The sequence below is a fragment of the Periophthalmus magnuspinnatus genome, chromosome 14 (genome assembly GCF_009829125.3).
Source record: "Periophthalmus magnuspinnatus isolate fPerMag1 chromosome 14, fPerMag1.2.pri, whole genome shotgun sequence".
Lineage (NCBI taxonomy): Eukaryota > Metazoa > Chordata > Actinopteri > Gobiiformes > Gobiidae > Periophthalmus > Periophthalmus magnuspinnatus.
In genome coordinates, this window is record NC_047139.1 from 1,590,462 (window position 1) to 1,612,378 (window position 21,917).

General features: G+C 49.9%; 1 protein-coding gene across 6 annotated transcripts; it reads right to left on the reverse strand.

Moving 5' to 3' along the window:
- Positions 1-36: 36 nt before the first annotated feature.
- On the reverse strand, positions 37-19,258 carry LOC117381561 (platelet-derived growth factor receptor beta-like). 6 transcript variants are annotated; one of them, XM_055226622.1, is made up of 27 exons: positions 19,046-19,147; positions 17,673-17,711; positions 16,203-16,261; positions 15,716-15,813; positions 14,732-14,924; positions 13,800-14,066; positions 12,293-12,438; positions 11,750-11,831; positions 11,174-11,248; positions 10,414-10,648; positions 9,943-10,058; positions 9,030-9,141; positions 8,819-8,900; positions 8,594-8,702; positions 8,411-8,505; positions 8,157-8,292; positions 7,527-7,631; positions 6,398-6,496; positions 6,035-6,137; positions 4,503-4,618; positions 3,944-4,044; positions 3,598-3,720; positions 3,237-3,348; positions 3,002-3,098; positions 695-800; positions 281-540; positions 37-194 (listed from the first exon to the last, which is right to left on the reverse strand). In XM_055226622.1, exons 3-27 carry the CDS (start codon positions 16,246-16,248, stop codon positions 134-136), a joined length of 3,075 nt encoding a protein of 1,024 aa, XP_055082597.1. In that variant the 5' UTR covers positions 16,249-16,261; positions 17,673-17,711; positions 19,046-19,147; the 3' UTR covers positions 37-133. The 6 variants fall into 6 exon arrangements, with proteins under 6 accessions (XP_055082597.1, XP_055082596.1, XP_055082594.1 ...); XM_055226621.1 differs by having other exon boundaries at positions 43-194; positions 17,661-17,711; positions 19,046-19,258; XM_055226619.1 differs by having other exon boundaries at positions 43-194; positions 6,029-6,137; positions 16,203-16,258.
- Positions 19,259-21,917: the final 2,659 nt, after the last annotated feature.

A 21,917-nucleotide genomic window follows, 5' to 3' on the forward strand; every position in this document is an offset into this window, starting at 1 on the left:
GTGTCAGATGCCCTCCCATCCTTCACACAGACTGCGGTGCAGATGAAATTTTTATTTTGTAAAATCCAAAGCGTTTGATACAAAACAGCTCAAATCTACGATAACACAAAAACATAATATTCAAACGGACCAATCAGAGACAGCTTTCCTGCTGCGGCGATGATGTCACATCCTGTTCCTCAGACGGATCCGACCTGAGGGAGCAGAGGAGCAGAGGGTCAGAGGTCAGAGGTTCAGAGGAGCAGAGGGTCAGAGGTCAGAGGAGCAGAAGAGGTCTCACTTGTCCTTGTCCTCTGCGTCCAGCGCAGCGCCTCCTCCTGTCTCCATGGTGACCTCACTCATATCGGTGATATCGTCTGAATGGGCGGGGCCTATTGTCTGTGGCTCTTCACCCGACAGGTGCACAGTCACCTGAGGAGCGGCAGAGTCCTGGTCCAGTCCTGGTTCAGTTCTGGTCTGGTTTGGTCCTGGTTCAGTCTGGCCTTGGGTCTGGATCACAGCAGGGTCTGAGAGGAACTGTTCCTTCAGAACCGAGTATCTCTGAGAACAAAAAGGAACATCAGAGGAATGTGAGAACATCAGAGCAACATCAGAAGAACTTCAGATGTTCCACAGTAGAACAGACTAGCAGAGGTGATCTTTGGAGCTCAGTCTCATGAAAAACGTAAACATATTTGTGATTGTTGAGTCAGACCTGGTGACTCTGAGCAGGAAGAAGTTTTCCCACAGACTCGACCAGAGACGAGAACGACGGTCTGAAGTCTGGACTCTGCTCCCAACAGCTAAGCATCAGGTCGTAACTGTGAAAAAACAAAATAGAAATAAAACCATCTCACAACATCTCATAACTGACACAGGTAAACGGATATGTCCTGGGAGCTTGAGGGTTCTACAGTATCTTTGCTGTTCCTAGTACTGCACTTTTCTGGACTGAGTTGTCTGATGTTTTTCCTGGGATCTGCTGCTGCTCCTCCAGTTTGGGGGTCACTGCCCTGACTGCTCCGATGACCACGGGCACCACTCATACCTTCACCTTCCAGGCCTTCTCCAGCTCTTCTCTGAGCCCCTGGTATTTCTCTAGTTTCTCATGTTCCTTTTTCCTGATGTTCACTTGGTTCTGCGATGTCCAAAATAACGGCTTTGCTCTGTCGTTTATCCGCCTCCACGACGTCCGGCTGGTCCACCTCCATTCTGTCAGTCTGTATCTGAAGTCCCACAGGATCTTGGCTCGATCGTTCTCCACCGTCTTTGGAGGTGTTTCCCACTTTGACCTCGGGGTTCTCCAATCCATGCTCTGATGTTTCTGCACACTGTGGCTCCATGTTTGCTTTCCCCGCAGAATCTTACACCCTGCAGTTATGCGCTGGACGGTCTCCGGAGCCTCTTTGCACGGCCTCGGGTCTGGTCTTCTGTGGTAGATCTGAGCCTCCGTCCAGAGACCAGCTCTCTACAGACGTAACAAGAGCACTTCCTATTTGGCAGGGTTGTGTCAGAGAAAACTACCTGTGAGGAGATTCAGTCATTTCAAAGTCAGTATTTCTCTCCATTGTAAACTCTGTGCGTTCCTGTAGGTGGCGCTGTAGCATTGATCGTTGTGTTTGACATGTCTGTGTGCCAGTGTGTAAGTCAGGGGCATCAAACTCACTTTCCTGAAGGGCCACGTCAACAAAACGGTCGCTCTCAAAGGACCAGATGTAACTAACAAGATAAAAACGTAGTGACATTTATCTTACAATTAACCGTTTCTATATTTATTACTTAAAGTTACAAATATTGCAGATGGATTTGCATTGATATGAAAAAAATGGCTGTTTAATTGTGGATCTAATGATAACGTGACATTTTAAAACAGTCATACCTTTTAATTTACTTTGTCGTGGGCCACATAAAATGACGTGGCGGGCCGCATTTGGCCCACAGGCCTTGAGTTTGACACATAGTGTAAATGAGTCAAATTTCAATACGCTCAAACGAAGCATGTGTGATTTTTTTAGATGTTTTTAATGCTCCTGCTGGCCAATGTGAAAATGCCTCATATCCGTACTGTAATTTTCTTCTCGTGTGATTTTAATCCTCAAGTTTTGTACAAATCAAATATGGCTGTAGTCTGCACTTTTCATAAGCTCCGTGGTCCATTATCTTCAGACGGGAGGACGCATTAGTGACTGAAATGTGAGGTCTCTGGGCCAAAGCCTGCGGCCGTGAGAAATCATCAAAGAGACAGGAAGTCAAAGTGTTTGTCTCTGTTGTGCCACATGAAAGAGTCTCCCAGAAAAACTGAAAACGTTTGTAAAACTACGTCTCTCCATGAGGCAGGTCAATGTGTCTATACTCACGAAACACACAGCATCACTCTGAAGACTTGGACTGGTCCTGGTTTAGTCCTGGTTTAGTCCTGATCTGGTCCTGGTTTAGTCCTGGTTCAGTCCTGGTTCAGTTCTGATCTGGTCCTGGTTTAGTCCTGGTTCAGTCCTGGTTCAGTTCTGATCTGGTCCTGGTTTAGTCCTGGTATAGTCCTAGTTTGGTCCTGGTTTAGTCCTGGTTTAGTCCTAGTTTAGTCCTGGTTCAGTCCTAGTTTAGTCCTGGTATAGTCCTGGTTTAGTCCTGGTTTAGTCCTGGTTTGGTCCTGATCTGGTCCTGGTTTAGTCCTGGTTTGGTCCTGATCTGGTCCTGGTTCAGTACTGGTTTAGTCCTGGTTTAGTCCTGGTTCAGTCCTGATCTGGTCCTGGTTTAGTCCTGGTTCAGTCCTGGTTCAGTTCTGATCTGGTCCTGGTTTAGTCCTGGTATAGTCCTAGTTTAGTCCTGGTTCAGTCCTAGTTTAGTCCTGGTCTAGTCCTGGTTTAGTCCTGGTTTAGTCCTGGTTTAGTCCTGGTTCAGTCCTGATTTAGTCCTGGTTCAGTCCTGGTTTGGCCTTATAGGACTTGTTTAGTATCGATTCCTGCTCAGACGAGTATGTAGTTTGGATCGTTTCAGTATCGATTCCTGTCTGATTCTTTCGTACATTTCTTTGGGGGCGAGCTCTGGTCTTTCGAGGCGTTTTCCGTTCTTCAGGTCGGAGCAGAACCGAGACACGGGAACGTCGGGATACGGAAGGTCTCCTGGGACAAACCACAAGAGGAAGATTTCAGAGCAGAGGTTCACAGGGAAAACACGGTATTAACTGTAGTAGTATAAGTAATATTAGCAGTAGTAGTGTTAGTAGTACTAGTATTAGTCGTAGTAGTCGTAGTACTGACCCATAGAGTAGATCTCCCACAGCAGGACTCCGTAGGACCACACGTCGCTCTGAGTGGTGTAAACACAGAGGAAGATACTCTCTGGAGACATCCACTTCACCGGGAGACGGGCCTGAAGTACAAGTACTGCATAAGTACTGCACAAGTACTACAATACTACATCCACTTCACCGGGAGACGGGCCTGAAGTACAAGTACTGCATAAGTACTGCACAAGTACTACAATACTACATCCACTTCACCAGGAGACAGGCTTATAAATACTGCATATATTATTGGTGTATATTTTGTGCACATTTGTGTATATTTTGTGTATATATTTGTATGTATTTTGTGTATTTTTGTGTATTTTTATACTCACGTTCCCTCTCTTCTCATACTCTTGTCTCTCTTTCAGATTTTGGCCCAAACCAAAGTCACAAATCTTCAGAACTTTCCCGTCAGAAACGAGAACATTCCGAGCTCCGAGATCCCTGTGCACCACCTGGAAGGATCTTTCATTAGAACAGAGTTAAAGCTCCACTGCGGGACATTTCATCACATTAGAACAGAGTTAAAGCTCCACTGCGGGACATTTCATCACATTAGAACAGAGTTAAAGCTCCACTGCGGGACATTTCATCACATTAGAACAGAGTTAAAGCTCCACTGCGGGACATTTCATCACATTAGAACAGGGTTAAAGCTCCACTGCGGGACATACTCACGTTTCTCTGCGACAGGAAGTCCATGGCGCTGGCCGCTTGGAAACAGAAGAAGAGCAGATCTGACACAGACAGGTCGTCTGGAGACAGCGCCCCCTGTGGCTCTGAGAGGAAACATAAGTATGTATAGTATAAAACGTGAGGAAGGAGGAGAAATGTTTTATTTTATTTATTGCATTTTAACATCTTCCATTTGGCTCAACTGGATGAACATTAATCAACTCATTAAAATACTGAATTGGATAGTTCCAGCTAAATTAGTTCTTTAAGGTGAGATTTTGATCAAACAAAAGCTCAGATTAAAGTCAAACAGAGCCTCAGACAGAGCAGTGCCTGCAGTTAGCATCGCACCCCCAGAGAATGTGGACGACATCAGCCGCAAATATGTAACTGGAAGAAACGATGAACTTCATTTGGAGCTGACGGCTGGAGGTGGAGGAGGTGGTACCTGTCGTGTTGGGGGTGTTGTGGAGGAGGTGGTACCTGTCGTGTTGGGGGTGTTGTGGAGGAGGTGGAGGAGGTGGTACCTGTCGTGTTGGGGGTGTTGTGGAGGAGGTGGTACCTGTCGTGTTGGGGGTGTTGTGGAGGAGGTGGTACTCCGGTTCCTGGGGGACACACAGCTGCTTCATGGCGACGTACTGAGGCTCTGAGGTCATGTCCATGTAGCCGTCGCTCTCACTGAACAAACACAGCAGCATTTTAGGACTAGACCAGGACTAGACCAGGACTAAACCAGGACTAGACCAGGACTAGACCAGGACTAAACCAGGACTAAACCAGGTCTAAACCAGGACTGAACCAGGACTAAACCAGGACTAAACCAGGACTAAACCAGGACTGAACCAGGACTAAACCAGGACTAAACCAGGACTGAACCAGGACTAAACCAGGACTAAACCAGGACTGAACCAGGACTAAACCAGGACTGAACCAGGACTAAACCAGGACTAAACCAGGACTGAACCAGGACTAAACCAGGACTAAACCAGGACTAAACCAGGACTAAACCAGGTCTAAACCAGGTCTAAACCGGGACTAAACCAGGACTGAACCAGGACTAAACCAGGACTAAACCAGGACTAAACCAGGACTAAACCAGGTCTAAACCAGGACTAAACCAGGACTAAACCAGGACTAAACCAGGTCTAAACCAGGACTAAACCAGGACTAAACCAGGACTAAACCAGGTCTGAACCAGGACTAAACCAGGACTAAACCAGGACTAAACCAGGACTGAACCAGGACTGAACCAGGACTAAACCAGGACTAAACCAGGACTGAACCAGGACTGAACCAGGACTAAACCAGGACTAAACCAGGACTAGACCAGGACTAGACCAGGACTGAACCAGGACTGAACCAGGACTGAACCAGGACTAAACCAGGACTAAACCAGGACTAGACCAGGACTAGACCAGGACTAAACCAGGACTAAACCAGGACTGAACCAGGACTGAACCAGGACTGAACCAGGACTAAACCAGGACTAAACCAGGACTAGACCAGGACTAGACCAGGACTAAACCAGGACTAAACCAGGACTGAACCAGGACTGAACCAGGACTGAACCAGGACTAAACCAGGACTAAACCAGGACTAACTCCATGGTGACACAATGCACATGAGCAAACACAAGGAGAGTGATTTAAAGAGCACATTTTCAGGAGCCTTAGTCAATCTGAGAACTCACGGTCCTTTTTAAGAGTTTGATTTTACACGAAAAGGTCAAACTGACTAACTGAAAAACTGTTGGCAAATGCTAATGCTAATGCTAGCTAGCTTCTGGCTGTAATGTTATTTGAGAGAGGCTTGTTTAACGGCACAGATCAGCTCACCTGTTGGACTTCAGTTAAGTCAGTTCTTTATGGTCAGATCAAAACAAACCTCAGATTAAAGTCTATAAAGCCTTAGACAGAGCAGTGCCTACTGTTAGCAACACACTCCCAGGGAACTTTGATTACATGCAAAATGTCTATTCTGAATGTTCTGGATGCAAACTCCACACAGCAAGGCCCGGGAGTCCAACCAGGGACCTTCTCGCTGTGAGGCAAGAGTGCTCTCGAAGAATCTCATAACATAACGTCTCACCTGTACCTGTGAGAGTGGGCGGGGCCAGAGCCACAGGTGTGTCTGTGCTTCTTCAGGTACGAGCTGAGGTCTCCATGACAACACCACTCTGAGATCACCATCAGGGGCCCTGCACAGAGAGAGAGGACGGGAGGGCATCTGACACACAGGGAGGGCATCTGATACACAGGGAGGGCATCTGATACACAGGGAGGGCATCTGACACACAGGGAGGGCATCTGATACACAGGGAGGGCATCTGACACACAGGGAGGGCATCTGACACACAGGGAGGGCATCTGACACACAGGGAGGGCATCTGACACATCTGACACAGAGGGAGGGCATCTGACACACACAGGGAGTGGATGGGAGGGCATCTGGTCGTACCGTCGCGGGTGCAGGCTCCTTTCAGGTTCAGGAGGTTTAGGTGAGGACCAACGTGGATCAGAATCTTCAGGTCTGAGAGAAGAGAGTGTAGAGCGCCACCTACAGGAGACAACACCAGGACTGAACCAGGACTGGACCAGGACTGGACCAGGACTGGACCAGGACTGGACCAGGACTGGACCAGGACTGTGCACACACACTGTGTGGTGTGTTCAGTGTGTGTGTTCAGTGTGTGTGTGTTCAGTGTGTGTGTTCAGTGTGTGTGTGTTCAGTGTGTGTGTTCAGTGTGTGTGTGTTCAGTGTGTGTGTTCAGTGTGTGTGTGTTCAGTGTGTGTGTTCAGTGTGTGTGTGTTCAGTGTGTGTGTTCAGTGTGTGTGTAGTGTGTGTGTTCAGTGTGTGTGTTCAGTGTTCAGTGTGTGTGTTCAGTGTTCAGTGTGTGTGTTCAGTGTGTGTGTTCAGTGTGTGTGTTCAGTGTGTGTGTTCAGTGTTCAGTGTGTGTGTTCAGTGTGTGTGTTCAGTGTGTGTGTTCAGTGTGTGTGCTCAGTGTTCAGTGTGTGTGTTCAGTGTGTGTGTGTTCAGTGTGTGTGTGTTCAGTGTGTGTGTTCAGTGTGTGTTCAGTGTGTGTGTTCAGTGTGTGTGTGTTCAGTGTGTGTGTGTTCAGTGTGTGTGTGTTCAGTGTGTGTGTTCAGTGTGTGTGCTCAGTGTTCTGTGTGTGTGCTCAGTGTTCTGTGTGTTCAGTGTGTGTGTGTTCAGTGTGTGTGTGTTCAGTGTGTGTGTTCAGTGTGTGTCAGTGTTCAGTGTGTGTGTTCAGTGTGTGTGTTCAGTGTGTGTGTTCAGTGTGTGTGTGTGTTCAGTGTGTGTGTTCAGTGTGTGTGTTCAGTGTGTGTGTCAGTGTTCAGTGTGTGTGTTCAGTGTGTGTGTTGAGTGTGTGTGTTCAGTGTGTGTGTGTTCAGTGTGTGTGTTCAGTGTGTGTGTTCAGTGTGTGTGTCAGTGTTCAGTGTGTGTGTTCAGTGTGTGTGTTCAGTGTGTGTGTTCAGTGTGTGTGTGTGTTCAGTGTGTGTGTTCAGTGTTCAGTGTGTGTGTGTGTTCAGTGTGTGTGTTCAGTGTGTGTGTTCAGTGGTGCTCAGACCTTTGGGCGTCAGGACTGTGGCTCTGGAGCTGGACTCTGGACCAGACAGACTCAGGACTGTGGCCTCGACGATTCTCCCGAACGTCCCTGAACTCAACACAGAACCTACAACAAAGAGAGAGATTAATATGAGACGAGAGGAGAGAGGGAGGAGGAGGAGGAGGGAGAGAGTGAGGAGGAGGAGGGAGGAGAGAGGAGAGAGTGACGGAGGAGGGAGGAGGGAGAGAGTGAGGGAGGAGGAAGGAGGAGGGAGGAGAGAGTGAGGAGGAGGAGGGAATGAGGAGAGAGTGAGGGAGGAGGAGGAAGGAGAGAGGAGAGAGTGACGGAGGAGGAGGAAGTAGAGAGTGAGGGAGGAGGAGGAAGGAGAGAGTGAGGGAGGAGGAGGAAGGAGGAAGAGAGGAGAGAAAGACAGAGGGAGGAGAAGGAGAGATGGACACCTGCAGCATCCAATACAAAAGAAAGAGTTTAATATGAGAACAGAGAGAAAAGAGGAGAGAGTGAGGAGAAGGAGGAGGAGAGAAAGGCTGGAGACAGAGAGGAAGAGAGAGTGAGGAGAAGGAGAGAGAAATGAGGAGGAGAGACAGAAAAGAAGAATGAGAGGAGGAGACAGAGAGGAGGAGCAGGTCTGACCCAGCTGGACTCTGTCTCTGGGGACCTCCCACTGCGGCTCGTACGGCAGCTCAGAGTCACAGTATGAGACCGGAGCCTCCGGGGCATCTGGAGTAATCGAGTCAAGCAGACGCCAACCCAGAGCCCAGCGCGGCTTCTGTAACAACACGGATATGAACCAGGACTGGACCAGGACTGGACCAGGACCGGGCCAGGACCGGGCCAGGACTAAAACCAGGACTGGATCAGGACTGAACCAAGATTTGAACTGGTACCTTTCTCCACAGGACGATGAGGAGGATGAGGAAGATCACGGCCAAAACCACCAGAACCAGAACTGCAGCGAGAACCTTCACCTGAGACAAGAGAGCTGCACAAGAACCTGGATTAGACCCGGTTCTTTAGGTCTAAATACCGGGTGTAAACCAGGACTAAACCAGAACCGAACCAGGACTCACAGGAGGACACCAGTCTGATGTCCCAGGCTCGACGTCCCACAGAGTTTTTGGATTCACATCGAACAGCAGAGACCGAGTCCAAGGACCTGAGGGTCAGGACACTGTGGACCTGAGGGAGGACCAGAAGAACAGGTCTGAACCAGGTCAAAACAATGTCTAAACCAGTTTAACAAGGATCTGAACAGGTCTAGAGAAGGATCCTAACCAGTTTTGATGGGGTCTTACCTGAGTGAGTCCTTGTTTTTCGGTGGCCTTGTCTTTGACTGAGGCTCCGGCAGAAACATTTGTCCAACCGTCGTCAATGCACCTGAACACACCACAAATATCACTGATTAGACCTGGTTTAGTCCTGGTTTAGTCCTGGTTTAGTCCTGGTTTAGTCCTGGTTTAGTCCTGGTTTAGTCCTGGTTTAGTCCTGGTTTGGTCCTGGTCTTACCTGAGCTCAGAGGGGCAGGTCAGCCAGGTGATCTTTGGGGGTGGGGCTGCTTCAGACACACACAGCACAGAGGCCTCACCCACCTCTGATAACGTGCGGATCCTAGGGGGCGCTGTCACACACAGAACAGAGACACTGTGCCTTTAAGACGACATCACCACATTTACCACATTATGTAACACAGACACACACACTGGTTCAAACTCAGGTGTGTGGTGTGACTCAGGTGTGTTGTGTACCTCAGGTGTGTGGTGTACCTCAGGTGTGTGGTGTACCTCAGGTGTGTGGTGTACCTCAGGTGTGTGGTGTACCTCAGGTGTGTGGTGTGACTCAGGTGTGTGGTATGACTCAGGTGTGTGGTGTGGCTCAGGTGTGTGGTGTGACTCAGGTGTGTTGTGTACCTCAGGTGTGTGGTGTACCTCAGGTGTGTGGTGTACCTCAGGTGTGTGGTGTGACTCAGGTTAGCCTTTATGCTAACTGCACCCTGCATAATTAAGTAGCTGACGTCTTTCTACTTTTTGATGTCGCTAAATCACTGCAGCGTAGTCTCTGATTGGAAGTTCAACTTTTTCAACTCTGGCATCTGACGCTTTGAGCGTCCAACGCGTGAACGCTCAAGACCGCACTTCTTAAGATTTGCGCCGCTCTGACACCGCAGGGCGCAAGGCGACCAAGATGCATGTCCACCATAGACTTTGCGTGTAAACTCTACGTCCTTGACGCTCCGGTGTGATAAGAAGGGTTTGAATAGGACATGGGGAAGATCTCTAGATTATTCTAAGATGCATGGACGATATCTAACACCTCTTCATGTTTTTGATGAGGGAACGACATGGGCGAAAGATCCACAAAGTACATGAGGCACAATACGCAGTCTTTAAGAATATGATTATGACATCAGAGCAGGGCTGACCTCTGACCTCCAGCCAGAACGCAACCTCTTTGATGTCCTCGTCATTGGAAACCGTGGCGATGTAACTTCCTGTTTGGTTCAGCTGGACTTCATCCAACCTGAGCACGCTGAGAAACCTGCAAAACAGTCCAGGTTTAGTCCTGCTTTAGTCCTGCTCTAGTCCTGGTTCAGTCCTGGTTCAGTCCTGGTTCAGTCCTGGTCTTGTCCTGGTTCAGTCCTGATTCAGTCCTGGTCTTGTCCTGGTTCAGTCCTGGTTCAGTCCTGGTCTTGTCCTGGTCTTGTCCTGGTTCAGTCCTGGTTCAGCCCTGGTTCAGTCCTGGTTCAGTCCTGGTTCAGTCCTGGTTCAGTCCTGGTCTAGTCCTGGTCTAGTCCTGGTTCAGTCCTGGTTCAGCCCTGGTTCAGTCCTGGTTCAGTCCTGGTTCAGTCCTGGTCTAGTCCTGGTCTAGTCCTGGTTCAGTCCTGGTTCAGTACCTGGTGTGTGACAGCTTGGTGGTGGATGCTGATGGTGATGCAGATGTGGTTGCTGTGGTGATGTTGGGGTCCCAGGTTGCCATGGAGATGAGGGTGAAGTTGGTTGCCGCAGCGATGGTCCAGGTGATGTTGGGAGGAGGGAACGCTCTGACGTGCAGCGACAGCGCCACCGTGTGGTGCAGCAGAGTCTGGACAACAGTCGCCTCAGAGGGACTCAGGTCCAAGAAGCCCCGGTCTGAAACCAGGACAAGACCGGGATTTAGACCGGAGACCAGAGCAGAGTCCAGGACCAGAACCAGAACCAGACCAGAGACCAGAGCAGAGACCAGGACCAGAACCAGAACCAGACCAGAGTTCAGAGACCAGAGTCCAGGACCAGAACCAGACCAGAGACCAGAGACCAGAGACCAGAGACCAGAGATCAAAGTCCAAAGTCCAAAGTCCAAAGTCCAGAGACCAGAGACCAGAGACCAGAGACCAGAGACCAGAGACCAGGGACCAGAGCAGAGTCCAGGACCAGAACCAGAACCAGACCAGAGTCCAGGACCAGTACCAGACCAGAGTCCAGAGACCAGAGCAAAGTCCAGGAACAGAACCAGACCAGAGACCAGAGACCAGAGACCAGAGACCAGAGACCAGAGTCCAGAGTGGGTGTTGGCAGTTTAGTCCTGGTTCAGTCCTGGTTTAGTCCTGGTTCAGTTCTGGTTCAGTCCTGGCTCAGTTCTGGTTCAGTCCTGGTTCAGTCCTTGTTTAGACTCACCCAGGATGGTGATGTTCAGACTCTTCTGGATCTTCTGCCGATGAACAGCCTCTTCCACAGAGCAGACGTACACACCTGAGGACGCGCCACAGTCACAGTGGAAACACATCACACCTGGTTCAGTTTTACTGATAAATACAAGAAGCAGCAGCAGCAACAGTAGTAGTAGTAGTAGTAGTAGTAGTAGTAGTAGTAGTAGTAGTAGTAGTAGTAGTAGTAGTAGTAGCAGCAGTGTATCAGTGGTGGCAGTACTCGTTGTAGGGGTGACAGCGGCTCAGTGAACGTGGTGTTTGGGTTTTGGGTGTGGGAGGGGCCAGTGGAGCAGATTGACAGCCTCAGTTCTGTCAGTCTGTCCCAGGGCAGCTGTGGCTACAACAGTAACTTTCAACGACTGAGTGTGAACCGTGAAGCTGTGAGAGGCATCGGCAAGAAAAACACTATACAGGCATTAATATTAGTAGTAGTATTAGTGATAGTAGTAGTATCAGACGTACCTGAGTCCTGCGGGCTGAGATGTAGTACTAGTATTTGTAATATTAGTAGTAGTATTCATAGTATTGATGGTAGTATTTGTACCTGAGTCCTGCAGGCTGGTCTCTGAGATGTTGAGGAAGGAGCGCACCTGGTTCAACATGAACTCTGTCAGAGGCTCCACCTCCTGAAACACCAACAAAATCAAAAGACAATTTTTAAAAAAAGAAAAAAAAGTTAACTTTAAAGAGTGACATTGAGCTACACGTCTAAAATCATCTGAAATAATCTGAAATCATCTGGAATCATCTGAAATCATCTGGAATCATCTGGAATCATCTGAAATCATCTGGAATAATCTGGAATCATCTGAAATAATCTGGAATCATCTGAAATCATCTGGAATCATCTGAAATAATCTGGAATCATCTGAAATCATCTGGAATCACCTGAAATAATATGAAATAATCTGGAATCATCTGAAATCATTTTATGCTCAAGAACGAGGAGAAAACGGGTTTGAGTTTGAAAATATGAATTCTAAATTATGATCTCCAACATGGACAAGTAGAACATCTGAGGTCATAGGGGTCAGGGGTCAGTCTAAATGGGGGCGTGCACATGGGGTAGTGGTGGGGGCGGAGTCACCTGTGCGTCGGGGTGGCGTTGCCGTGGATACTGCCAGGAGAAGTACACAAACTCAGACTCAGACACGGTACAGTTCACCATCAGAGGATCTCCAGACCTCAGGACCACAGCCGAGGAGGAGAGGTCCACCAGGACCTCCTCTGGACCTGAGGAGGAGGAGTGAGAGGAGGATGAGTGAGAGGAGGAGGGGAACCAGGAGGAGGGGGAGGAGGATGATGAGAGAGGAGGAGTGAGAGGAGGAGGAAGGGGAGAGGGGGAGGAGAGAGGAACGAGAGGAGGAGGAGGCAAACCAGGAGGATGAGGGGGAGAAGAGGAGGAGGATAATGATGATGATGAGGAGGAGGAGTGAGAGGAAGAGGAGAGGGCGGAGGGGGAAGGAGAGAAGGAGGAAAAGAAGAGAGTAGAGAGGAGGAGGAGTGAGAGGAGGAGGGGAACCAGGAGGAGGGGGAGGAGGATGATGAGAGAGGAGGAGGAAGGGGAGAGGGGGAGGAGAGAGGAACGAGAGGAGGAGGAGGAGGAGGGAAACCAGGAGGATGAGGGGGAGAAGAGGAGGAGGATAATGATGATGATGAGGAGGAGGAGTGAGAGGAAGGAGGGGGGGTGGAGGAGGGGGAAGGAGAGAAGGAGGAAAAGAAGAGAGTAGAGAGGAGGAGGAGTGAGAGGAGGAGGGGAACCAGGAGGAGGGGGAGGAGGATGATGAGAGAGGAGGAGGAAGGGGAGAGGGGGAGGAGAGAGGAACGAGAGGAGGAGGAGGAGGAGGGAAACCAGGAGGATGAGGGGGAGAAGAGGAGGAGGATAATGATGATGATGAGGAGGAGGAGTGAGAGGAAGGAGGGGGGGGGTGGAGGAGGGGGAAGGAGAGAAGGAGGAAAAGAAGAGAGTAGAGAGGAGGAGGAGTGAGAGGAGGAGGGGAACCAGGAGGAGGGGGAGGAGGATGATGAGAGAGGAGGAGGAAGGGGAGAGGGGGAGGAGAGAGGAACGAGAGGAGGAGGAGGAGGAGGGAAACCAGGAGGATGAGGGGGAGAAGAGGAGGAGGATAATGATGATGATGAGGAGGAGGAGTGAGAGGAAGGAGGGGGGGGTGGAGGAGGGGGAAGGAGAGAAGGAGGAAAAGAAGAGAGTAGAGAGGAGGAGGAGCGAGAGGAGGATGATGAGGAGGAGAAGCAAGAGGAGGAGGAGAGACAGGAGGAGGATGAGGAGAGAGAGGACGAGAAGGAGGACCAAGAGGAGGAACAGGAGGAGAGGAGCCAGAGGGGGAGAAGAGGATGAGGAGGAAGGGGAGGAGAAGGTACAGGAGAAGCAAAAGAATGGGAAGGAAGTGAGGAGGAGGAATGGGAGGAAGGGAAGTAGGAGGACAGGAGGAGGAGGAGTCACAGTTCATTTTGGTGCCTCAGTGACGACCTGCCGCTGGTTTTAAAAGTCGGTGACACTCGTCGGGTTCGGTCATTTTGGTACAAATGAAAAAAGTAAAAAAGTAACAGAGTAAAAGTAACTGAATACTACTCACCGACGGTGCTGAAGACGTAGAAAACCTGAGACAGCGCCTCCTGCTGGCCGCGGCGGGCGCTGCACATGTAGGACGTGTCGTTGACTTCGGCCGTGAAACCCAGAGCCGGATCAAACCGGATCGGACTCACCGGGATCCTGTCCGGTCCCGAGCGCTCCCAAAGCTCCACCTCCAAGTCCGGGTCTGACACCGAGCACGGGACCAACGCCATCCGGGTCTGACGCATCACCACCGGGTTAGACGACGGCAGGAACCAGTCTGAAGGACCTGTGACCAATCAGAGGAGAGGAGAGAGAGACAGAGCCAATCAGAGGAGAGGAGAGAGACAGAGAGAGAGAGACAGAGCCAATCAAAGGTGAGAGAGAGAGACAGAGCCAATCAGAGGAGAGAGAGAGAGAGAGAGACAGAGCCAATCAGAGGAGAGAGAGACAGAGCCAATCAGAGGAGAGAGAGAGAGAGAGAGACAGAGCCAATCAGAGGAGAGGGTCCGTTTCAAACCCTCCTTACACTTAACAGTCTGTACGAGGCTCCGCCCACAAGTCTACATCACTCATGCTCCCACGTGAATATTCTCCATAAATATACAAAAACATGACACAAAACTACACTACGACTTCTCAAACCTGATGTGATGTGCCGTAGTTTCATTAGTGGGATGCAGCTGATTGTGTTGTGATAGTGCTCTGAAGGGGGAGGGGCTTAGCACAGAGAGCAGAAAATGGAAGAACTCAGAGCATCAGAAACAAAAGTGAAACTTATGGGCGAATAGAGCATTTTCAAAGGAAACATGGTGATAAATATGTTATGTGTTACAGTTAATACCCCACAGAAGTGAAATATCCGTCTTTAATGCTGCACCAGACAGAGCAGTTTAATGCCAAACTGTGGAACATTCCAGGCCAAACCCGAGGCTGATCCCCTCAGAGACTCACCTGTCCCAGGCACAAACAGGTCCAAGGTCCGGCTCTGGTCCGAGTCCGGTTCAGAGCAAGTGTATCTCCCCGACTCCCTCCAGGTGACATTAAAGAGGCGGAGCACAGAGGAGGAGCCCGAGTCCTCCACAGACACGCCCTCAACGCTGTCTCTAGGCAACGCCCAGGTGACATCACTCCAGCCCGAGCACACCTGAGAGACAAGAACCAGGTCTAAACCAGGACTGAACCAGGTCTGAACCAGGATTAAACCAGGACTGAACCAGGACTAAACCAGGACTAAACCAGGACTAAACCAGGACTAAACCAGGTCTGAACCAGGACTGAACCAGGACTGAACCAGGACTAAACCAGGACTAAACCAGGACTGAACCAGGACTAAACTAGGTCTAAACCAGGTCTAAACCAGGACTGAACCAGGACTAAACCAGGTCTAAACTAGGTCTAAACCAGGTCTAAACCAGGACTGAACCAGGACTAAACCACATCTGAACCAAGATTAAATTAAGACTAAACCAGGACTAAACCACATCTGAACCAAGATTAAATTAAGACTAAACCAGGACTAAACCAGGTCTAAACCAGGTCTAAACCAGGTCTAAACCAGGACTGAACCAGGACTAAACCACATCTGAACCAAGATTAAATTAAGTCTAAACCAGGACTGAACCAGGACTAAACCAGGTCTAAACTAGGTCTAAACCAGGTCTAAACCAGGACTGAACCAGGACTAAACCACATCTGAACCAAGATTAAATTAAGACTAAACCAAAACTAAACCAGGACTAAACCAGGTCTAAACAAGGACTAAACCAGGTCTAAACCAGGTCTAAACCAGGACTGAACCAGGTCTAAACCAGATCTAAACCAGGACTAAACCAGGACTAAACCAGGTCTGAACCAGGATTAAACCAGGACTAAACCAGGACTGAACCAGAACTGAACCAGGTCTGAACCAGATCTAAACCAGGACTAAGGTCTAACCGTGCTGAAGTTGGCGTTTTGTTGAAGGGTGACTCTGGAGGCGGGGGGGAGGAGCTCCAGGGAGGAGACGCCCCCTTCAGGAGAGAGGAGAAACAGGCCTGAAACACAGACAGAGACGGACCAATCACAGAGCAGCAGTCAGACAGGTGAGACAGAAATGGACCAATCACAGAGCAGCAGTCCGACAGGTGAGACAGAAATGGACCAATCACAGAGCAGCAGTCAGACAGGTGAGACAGAAATGGACCAATCACAGAGCAGCAGTCAGACAGGTGAGACAGAAATGGACCAATCACAGAGCAGCAGTCAGACAGGTGAGACAGAAATGGACCAATCACAGAGCAGCAGTCAGACAGGTGAGACAGAAATGGACCAATCACAGAGCAGCAGTCAGACAGGTGAGACAGAAATGGACCAATCACAGAGCAGCAGTCAGACAGGTGAGACAGAAATGGACCGCTCCTCAAACATCAACCTTCAGACTCACCAAACAGGAAGTGGAGCATCACACTTCCTGTGCTCGCCGTCGCCATGGAAACTCTTCTCCTAAAACAAAACAAAAGAATCTCAGTTGAATTTAGACTTTGGCTCTAAGCTCTGGAGCCACAGTCGCCCCAGGAAAGAATACTTCACTTTAATCAAGATCTTGTCTTTTAGTTGAGTATTTCAGGTCTTTTTTAAAATGTTTTGGGTGAAAAACACAACTTTCTCAGAACCAGAACAAGATTTCTTTAGATTTGGTTTAGTCTTGGTTTGTTCTTAGTTTAGACCCAGTTTAGTTATGATCTAATCCTGATTTAGACCTGCTTTAGTCCTGGTTTAGACCTGGTTTAGACCTGGTTTAGTCCTAATTTAGTCCTGGTTTAGTCCCGGTTCAGTCCTGGTTTAGAACTGGTTTAGTCCTGGTTCAGTCCTGGTTCAGTCCTGGTTTAGACCTGGTTTAGTCCTGGTTCAGTCCTGGTTTAGACCTGGTTTAGACCTGGTTTAGTCCCGGTTTAGTCCCGGTTCAGTCCCGGTTCAGTCCTGGTTTAGACCTGGTTTAGACCTGGTTTAGACCTGGTTTAGTCCTGGTTTAGTCCCGGTTTAGTCCTGGTTCAGACCTGGTTTAAACCTGGTTTAGTCCTGGTTTAGTTCCGGTTTAGTCCTGGTTTAGTCCTGGTTTAGACCTGGTTTAGTCCTGGTTTAGTCCTGGTTCAGACCTGGTTTAGACCTGGTTTAGACCTGGTTTAGTCCTGGTTTAGTTCCGGTTTAGTTCCGGTTCAGTCCTGGTTTAGTCCTGGTTCAGTCCTGGTTTAGTCCTGGTTTAGACCTGGTTTAGTCCTGGTTCAGTCCTGGTTTAGACCTGGTTCAGTCCTGGTTTAGACCTGGTTTAGTCCTGGTTCAGTCCTGGTTTAGACCTGGTTTAGTCCTGGTTCAGTCCTGGTTCAGTCCTGGTTTATTCTTTCATCATTAAAGGAAAAAAAGATGGTTTGTTTTTGGTTTTCCACATTCCGGTGTCTCGCCAGAGCCAGCTGTGCTCTGATTGGCTGTTCCCTCTGAGCTGGGCTGTGATTGGAGCTTTTGAACGGTTCCTGCTCTGTGATTGGATGAGACAGAGGAATGTGGGAGCTCTGCTTAAAGCATCAGTGAGTTTTACTGAAGGAGACGCAGGACATTTCACTGCAAATACTACTGCAAATACTACAACAACTACTACTAGAGCTATTACAACTAGAACTACTATTGCTACTACTAATACTACTGCGAACACTAGTACTACCATTTTTATTTCTAGTCCAGGTTCAGACCAGACTTAATCCTGGTTCAGTCTTGGTTCAGTCCTGGTTTAGTCCTGGTTTAGTCCTGGTTTAGTCCTGGTTTAGTTCTGGTTTAGTCCTGGTTTAGTTCTGGTTCAGTCCTGGTTTAGTCCTGGTTTAGTCCTGGTTCAGTCCTGGTCTGAGCTCACCTGTGATGTCACCTGTGATGTCACTGGTGCTCCATGGTCAGCAGCCAATCACTGAAGAGGAAGAATTTCATATTTTAGTTTTATTAAATCAGCTCATTTCACTTCAGGTTGAGTCCAGGTCAATGAAAGTGTCTTGCCCAAGAACCTCACTCTGCAACAGGCTCCCGGGACTTGAACCTTCACCCTCTTTGCCAGAGGATGATTTCATTTGGTTAACCTTTCTCTCCTCCTCTGGCTCTCTGCTCCTCTGTCTCTCTGGCTCTCTGCTCCTCTGGCTCTCTCCTCCTCTGGCTCTCTCCTCCTCTGGCTCTCTGCTCCTCTGGCTCTCTCCTTCTCTGGCTCTCTCCTCCTCTGGCTCTCTGCTCCTCTGGCTCTCTGCTCCTCTGGCTCTCCTCTGGCTCTCCTCTGGCTCTCTGCTCCTCTGGCTTTCTCCTCCTCTGGCTCTCTCCTCCTCTGGCTCTCTCCTCCTCTGGCTCTCTCCTCCTCTGGCTCTCTCCTCCTCTGGCTCTCTGCTCCTCTGGCTCTCTGCTCCTCTGGCTCTCTCCTCCTCTGGCTCTCTGCTCCTCTGGCTCTCTCCTTCTCTGGCTCTCTCCTCCTCTGGCTCTCTGCTCCTCTGGCTCTCTGCTCCTCTGGCTCTGCTCCTCTGGCTCTCCCCTCCTCTGGCTCTCCGCTCCTCTGGCTCTCTGCTCCTCTGTCTCTCTGCTCCTCTGTCTCTGCTCCTCTGTCTCTGCTCCTCTGGCTCTCTGCTCCTCTGGCTCTCTCCTCCTCTGGCTCTCCTCCTCTAGCTCTCTCCTCCTCTGTCTCTCTGCTCCTCTGGCTCTGCTCCTCTGGCTCTCCTCCTCTGGCTCTCTCCTCCTCTGGCTCTCCGCTCCTCTGGCTCTCCGCTCCTCTGGCTCTCTGCTCCTCTGGCTCTGCTCCTCTGGCTCTCCCCTCCTCTGGCTCTCCGCTCCTCTGGCTCTCTGCTCCTCTGTCTCTCTGCTCCTCTGTCTCTGCTCCTCTGTCTCTGCTCCTCTGGCTCTCTGCTCCTCTGGCTCTCCCCTCCTCTGGCTCTCCGCTCCTCTGGCTCTCTGCTCCTCTGTCTCTCTGCTCCTCTGTCTCTGCTCCTCTGTCTCTGCTCCTCTGGCTCTCTGCTCCTCTGGCTCTCTCCTCCTCTGGCTCTCCTCCTCTGTCTCTCTGCTCCTCTGGCTCTCTGCTCCTCTGGCTCTCTGCTCCTCTGGCTCTCTGCTCCTCTGGCTCTCTCCTCCTCTGGCTCTCTCCTCCTCTGGCTCTCCTCCTATTTTTTTCTCAAACACAAATCAAATTCCTGACGGCGGTTTGCTGCTCTCTGATTGGTTGCTTCAGTCATGTGACGTTTGTTTCCATTAAATAAATAGAACCTCACAAACCTCCTTGTCTCCTACGTCTTCGTCTCCTCTCCTCGTCTCCTACACCCTCGTCTTCTCGCTCCTTGTTGTCCTGGTTTAGACCTTGGTTTAGATCCTGAGTTGGTCCTGGTTTAGTCCCGGTTCAGTCCCGGTACAGTCCTGGTTTAGTCCCGGTTCAGTCCCGGTCTCTCTCTGGTCTTTCTGTTGTGGACTGAGTTCAGACTGAGCTCAGACCCTCCCCCAGGACCCTCCCACTGCAGCGACTGGCATAAAACCAGGACTAACCCGGGACTAGACCAGGACTAGACCAGGACTCAGCCAGGACTAACCCGGGACTAGACCAGGACTACAGCAGGACTCAACCAGGACTAACCCGGGACTAGACCAGGACTACAGCAGGACTCAACCAGGACTAACCCGGGACTAGACCAGGACTACAGCAGGACTCAACCGGGACTAACCCGGGACTAGACCAGGACTACAGCAGGACTCAACCAGGACTAACCCGGGACTAAACCAGGACTACAGCAGGACTCAACCAGAACTAACCCGGGACTAGACCAGGACTAAACCAGGTCTAAACCAGGACTAAATCAGGACTAACCCGGGACTAGACCAGGACTGCAGCAGGACTCAACCAGGACTAACCCGGGACTAGACCAGGACTGAACCAGGACTGAACCAGAACTGAAACAGGTCTAAGCCAGGACTAAATCAGGACTGAACCAGGACTGAACCAGGACTGAGGAACAGGACCGGGTCTGTCCTGGTTGGACACAGACACATGTGTTTTCCATCAGGTCCTCAGACAGGAAGTGCACTGTAAAAAATCGCTGAGCACAAACTTTCGTCACTCTAAAAAACGACCACAAACATTCTTCATGAATGAGAGCGAGTGTGTCAGATGCCCTTCCACACGCCTGCATCCTGACTCTCCTACCTTATCTCCTTGTTTGTCTCCTTGTCCGTCTCCTTGTTCGTCTCCTTGTTCGTCTCCTTGTCTCCTTGTTCATCTCCTTGTCTCCTTGTTCATCTCCTTGTCTCCTTGTTCATCTCCTCCCTTGTCTCCTTGTTCATCTCCTTGTCTCCTTGTTCATCTCCTTGTCTCCTTGTTCGTCTCCTTGTCTCCTTGTCCGTCTCCTTGTCTCCTTGTTCATCTCCTTGTCTCCTTGTTTGTCTAGATTCCCGTCTATGCAGAGTCTGTCTCAAAGTGAAGCTGCGTCAGACACAAGTTTATTTAGAAAATTCTCCAAACGAAAAGTGTTCAGTTGAAAAGTCCTGGTTTAAATCTTTAGTCCTGGTTTAGTCCTGGTTTAGTCCTGGTTTAGTCCTGGTTCAGTCCTGGTTTAGACCTGGTTCAGTCCTGGTTTAGTCCTGGTTCAGTCCTGGTTCAGTCCTGGTTCAGTCCTGGTTCAGTCCTGGTTCAGTCCTGGTTCAGTCCTGGTTTAGACCTGGTTCAGTCCTGGTTCAGTCCTGGTTCAGTCCTGGTTCAGTCCTGGTTCAGTCCTGGTTCAGTTCTAGTTCAGTCCTGATTTAGTGGGGCGGGTTTTACAGATTTTACTTTTATTTTGATTAAATAAAAATAAATGAGTTGTAAAAGTCTTTTCTTCTTGTCTTTTCAAACTCATATTTTTATTATATATTATTATATTATTTATTATTATATAATTATTATTTTGTATTTTTCTATTTCAAATAAAACAGATTTAAACTAAAACAGACGAGAAACTGAGACTGAGACGATAAAAATAAATCACTGTCCTGTCAATACAACTGCAGCAAGGAGACAAGGAGAGAGGAGACAAGGAGGAGAGGAGGAGACAAGGAGACAAGGAGAGAGGAGAGGAGGAGACAAGGAGAGGAGGAGACAAGGAGAGGAGGAGACGAGGAGAGGAGGAGACAAGGAGAGAGGAGACAAGGAGACGAGGAGACGAGGAGACGAGGAGAGGAGGAGACGAGGAGAGGAGGAGACAAGGAGAGGAGGAGACAAGAAGAGGAGGAGACAAGGAGAGGAGGAGAGGAGGAGACAAGGAGACAAGGAGAGGAGGAGAGGAGGAGAGAGGAGACAAGGAGAGGAGGAGACAAGGAGACGAGGAGAGGAGGAGACAAGGAGAGGAGGAGACGAGGAGACAAGGAGACGAGGAGAGGAGGAGAGGAGGAGACAAGGAGACAAGGAGACAAGGAGACGAGGAGACAAGGAGAGGAGGAGACGAAAAGAGAGGAGAGGAGGAGACGAGGAGAGAGGAGACAAGGAGAGGAGGAGACAAGGAGAGAGGAGAGGAGGAGACAAGGAGAGAGGAGACAAGGAGAGAGGAGAGGAGGAGAGAGGAGAGGAGGAGACAAGGAGAGAGGAGACAAGGAGAGAGGAGAGGAGGAGACAAGGAGAGGAGGAGACGAGGAGAGAGGAGAGGAGGAGACAAGGAGACGAGGAGAGGAGGAGACAAGGAGAGAGGAGACAAGGAGAGAGGAGAGGAGGAGACAAGGAGAGAGGAGAGGAGGAGAGGAGGAGAGGAGGAGAGAGGAGACAAGGAGAGGAGGAGACAAGGAGACGAGGAGAGGAGGAGAGGAGGAGACAAGGAGAGGAGGAGACGAGGAGACAAGGAGACGAGGAGAGGAGGAGACAAGGAGACGAGGAGACAAGGAGACAAGGAGACAAGGAGACGAGGAGACAAGGAGAGGAGGAGACGAAAAGAGAGGAGAGGAGGAGACGAGGAGAGAGGAGACAAGGAGAGGAGGAGACAAGGAGAGAGGAGAGGAGGAGACAAGGAGAGAGGAGACAAGGAGAGAGGAGAGGAGGAGAGGAGGAGACAAGGAGAGAGGAGACAAGGAGAGAGGAGAGGAGGAGACGAGGAGAGGAGGAGACGAGGAGAGAGGAGAGGAGGAGACGAGGAGA

What these genes read in the sequence shown, in the direction of transcription:
- LOC117381561 (XM_055226619.1), bottom strand. Translation starts at nt 16,248, where the DNA reads ATGGCGACGGCGAGCACAGGAAGTGTGATGCTCCACTTCCTGTTTG. An exon ending in AAAACGCCAACTTCAGCACG is followed by an intron (nt 14,925 to 15,715) that starts GTTAGACCTTAG and finishes CTTGTCTCTCAG; the next exon opens with GTGTGCTCGGGCTGGAGTGA. An exon ending in CAACACCCCCAACACGACAG is followed by an intron (nt 4,045 to 4,502) that starts GTACCACCTCCT and finishes GTTTCCTCTCAG; the next exon opens with AGCCACAGGGGGCGCTGTCT.